General features: G+C 10.4%; 1 protein-coding gene across 1 annotated transcript, besides 3 other annotated features; it reads right to left on the reverse strand. All coding sequences in view use genetic code 6, as the record gives it.

Annotated features, from left to right (window-relative positions):
* The first annotated feature begins 375 nt into the window (after window positions 1–375).
* Window positions 376–422: a microsatellite.
* A 1,353-nt stretch (window positions 423–1,775) lies between these two features.
* Window positions 1,776–1,806: a microsatellite.
* Window positions 1,807–2,122: 316 nt separating this feature from the next.
* Window positions 2,123–2,195: a microsatellite.
* Window positions 2,196–3,234: 1,039 nt separating this feature from the next.
* IMG5_053240 (hypothetical protein) lies at window positions 3,235–3,534 on the reverse strand (the record flags this gene model as incomplete). Its single annotated transcript, XM_004037370.1, has 1 exon — window positions 3,235–3,534. One exon carries the CDS (start codon window positions 3,532–3,534, stop codon window positions 3,235–3,237), a length of 300 nt encoding a protein of 99 aa, XP_004037418.1.
* Between the last annotated feature and the right edge of the window lie 286 nt (window positions 3,535–3,820).

Below are 3,820 nucleotides of genomic sequence, written 5' to 3' on the forward strand. Positions count from 1 at the left end.
TTTGTTATTTATAAAATATTTACTTCCTTTTTTACTAAATTAAATATTTTTTTTAAAAAAACGTCTTTTAGTATTTTTTAAAAAAGAAAGGTTTTTCTTCTTTTTGAAAAAAAGGCATTTTCTTTATATTTTAAAATATATTAAAAAAAATAAAAATATTGTAAATATATATATATATATATATATATTGTAAGCATTTTAATTTATTTTATATTAAAAAAATAATTATATGATGTATTATAGAATGAATATATAAAACTAAATTACATTATTATAAAATATATTTTTATTAATAAAATGATTTGAATTTAAAAATTGTAAATATTTAATTATTTATAATATTTTATGTCAAATAATATATAAAATAATAAATAGTAAATAATAAAAATGACTATAAAATAAACAAATTATATATAAATAAATATTTTTAAAAATACAAATATATAGAAAGTATTAAAATTATTTTAATTAAATTAAATAAAATGAAAAAAAAAAAATATAAAGAAATAATATATATTTAATAAATATAATTATATTGAACTTTATTATAATAAAAAATAAATTATTATTATTTATATTAAAATTTTTTATTTATATATATTTTAATTATAATTTAAATATAATATAAATTTGCTAAATTATATATTAATATAAATATTTAAATAAAAAATATATATTTTTATTGTATTTAATTAATATAAAAAAAAAAATTAAAAATAATTTGAATTATTAGTATAAAAATAGTAATAAATATCTTAGTTTAAATTAGTATTATAATCTTGAAGATTTAAACAAAGAAATATTTATTATTATATATATTAAAGTTTTTTACTTGTCGAAAATTTGATTCGTCATAATTATTATTTTAACGAAACTTATTTATATTTATTAGAACTTTATACATAAATAATAAAATTAATCATAGATTTATATTAATTTATATTATAATTCTATTTAAATGAAAATATAATGATGAAAATTATTATAATATATTTATATATATATCTAGACCTTATTAAATTTATAAATATTCGTAAATATAACTTATGTAAACTTCACAATCATATTTATGTATAAATAAGTTTTTATGAAAATTAATATTTTGAATAAAATTAATTTATATATAATAGATAATTTTTTAAAATTGTATAACTCTAAATAAATTTAGCCCATAACATGAAATTAAAAGATATATAGCATTTATGTTTGAAAAACAAAATTTTATAAATTAGCTAGAGAAAAAGAAAAAAATCATTAAAGCTTTATAGTTAAAACAAAATGCAAACGAATTAATATATAATTTTTGATTACAATATAAAAATTATATATTCATGTTTTTTAAAAAAATATATATTAAATGATATATATATGTATATATTTATATTTACTTATTAAAGATTTTGTATTGATTTCTTTTTTATAAATAATTTTAATTAGGATATCGGTGTTATTTATGATTGTTTATTAAATAAAATTGAATAATTATAATTTAAAATATTGGGAAGTAATAGGACTAGATAATTTTTTTTATTCTTTTAGGTTATATATTTTATTTTTTTTAATACAAAAAAAAAAACAATAATCTTTTCTTATCTAAATAGCTTTTAAAACGAAAAAAGTCTTTAATGGTAAATAACAAAAAGCCATACATAATTGCTTAAAATTAATTTATTTATTATTTATAGGTAAAATTAGATTAAATGAATTCTAATTTCTATTTAAACTACTTCTAAATGATTTTCATTAATAATAAAAAATATAATGACATAAAATGGAAAATAAGTAAAAAAATAATTAAAAAAATAAAAAATATGAATACTTATGATTGCTTATAATTCAATTATAAATAAATATAATTAGTATCATAAAAATTGTATTTAACTTATTTTTTTAAAAAAACAAGGACTCTTAATTATTTCTATACATTAAAGTAAATAAATATAATAATTATTAAATGATTCTAATGATAATTTCGTTTAAGAACACTTAAAGAAATGACTAATAGAATAAATAAATATATATTTTAACTGTATTTTTCTTAAATAAAGATAGAAACCCAATTAAATATTTTTTTTTATAACATAAATTAAAATTTTAGGTTTTAAAAATATAATAAATTAAAATATAGATATATATATATATATATATATATATATATATATATATATATATATATATATATTTATATATATATAGTAATTTTACTAAATAATAATTTAATACTAACTATAAATACATAAATTTATATTTTTCTTTTTTTTAATTATTTATAAAATAAATATAATAGAAGTTAAAATAAAGAAATATTAAATATAACAAAGAAAATCAATACTAAGATAAAAAGAGAAGAAGTAAAGAATTTTTTTTAAAAAAAAACTATGACCTATATAGATTATTTTTAAAATATAAAATAAATAAATAATAGACAGTCATTTTATATTTAATTAAAACAAGAGCTTTTTATATTATTTTAATAAAATAAAAGATTATTGTATTTTATCATATTTAATGAAATTAAAAATTTAGTCATTAAATAATATAGTCAATACGCAATGAATCGAATTTTACAATAAAAAATTATAAAAGCAATAAAAATTTATAACATTATATAAATAAACTATATATATTTATATTTTCTGTTTAGTTTTTTCTAAAACAAGTTTTATATTTTTTGTTATTCATTTGTTTTTTTAATAAAATCATTAAATAAATAATATTATAAAAAGCTATCAATTTATAAAATTATAAGATTATTACGCATTAAAAAGGAAAATTATACATTATAATACAAAAAAATTAATAAATTATTTTTAATTATATATCAAGATTTATTGATTAATAATTTATTTTTTAATTTATTTAAATAATTAATATAGATAAATTTTTTTTATTAATTATTTTATTTATGTATATTTGTTTATTTATTTAAAGAAAATTATTATTATTTTTAATAAATAAAATATATATGTTAAGCAATTAAAAAAAAAAAAAAAAATTTAAAAGTTAAGTAATTTTCTCAAATTCATATAATTAATTTTATATATATTTATATTATTGAATTTATTTTAAATATATATATAACTCGTTAAAATCAAAATTATAAAAATAATCTTTTAAAGATATATATGAAAAATCCTATATTACTGAAAAAAAAAATATATTAAAAATCTTTTAATTATAAAATTTTTATAATACTTAATATAGAAAAAATTTGTTAATTTATTTTAATTTTTCTCAGAATTTTTTTATATATATAATAAGTAATAGCTTCTATATAAAAGATTATAAAAAGATATTTTAATTATTGTAATAAATATATAAATGAAAAATTAAAAATTAAATAATAATTTTTAATTTTTTATATATAATTTTTTATTATGTCTATTTTTAATATGAAAATTTGTTTTTTATTTTAATAATTACTTATTTATAAAGTAATATATATAATTTTATATTCAAGTTTTATTTGTTTTTATATTTCTTTCTTTTATATTAAAAATTTACGAATAAATTTATATATATTTTATTATACATTAGATAATAGAAATATATTTTATATAATAAAAAAATATTTAAAAATAAATAAATGAATAATGAACTTAACAAATAAATAAACAAAATGCCAATAATTTCTAAATAAATCTTTAAAAAAAAAAGAAAACAGCTAAAATTATAAATTAATAGTTAAACTTTAAAATTAAGATTTATAAAATATATTAGAATTACTTTTTAATCCCAAATGTAAAAAAAATAAAACAATATTTTTTTATAAAAATGTGTATAATACTTATTAAGAAAATAAAACTTATTATATCAACTA

The sequence above is a fragment of the Ichthyophthirius multifiliis genome (assembly GCF_000220395.1).
Source record: "Ichthyophthirius multifiliis unplaced genomic scaffold scaff_1120509250172, whole genome shotgun sequence".
Taxonomy (NCBI): domain Eukaryota; phylum Ciliophora; class Oligohymenophorea; order Hymenostomatida; genus Ichthyophthirius; species Ichthyophthirius multifiliis.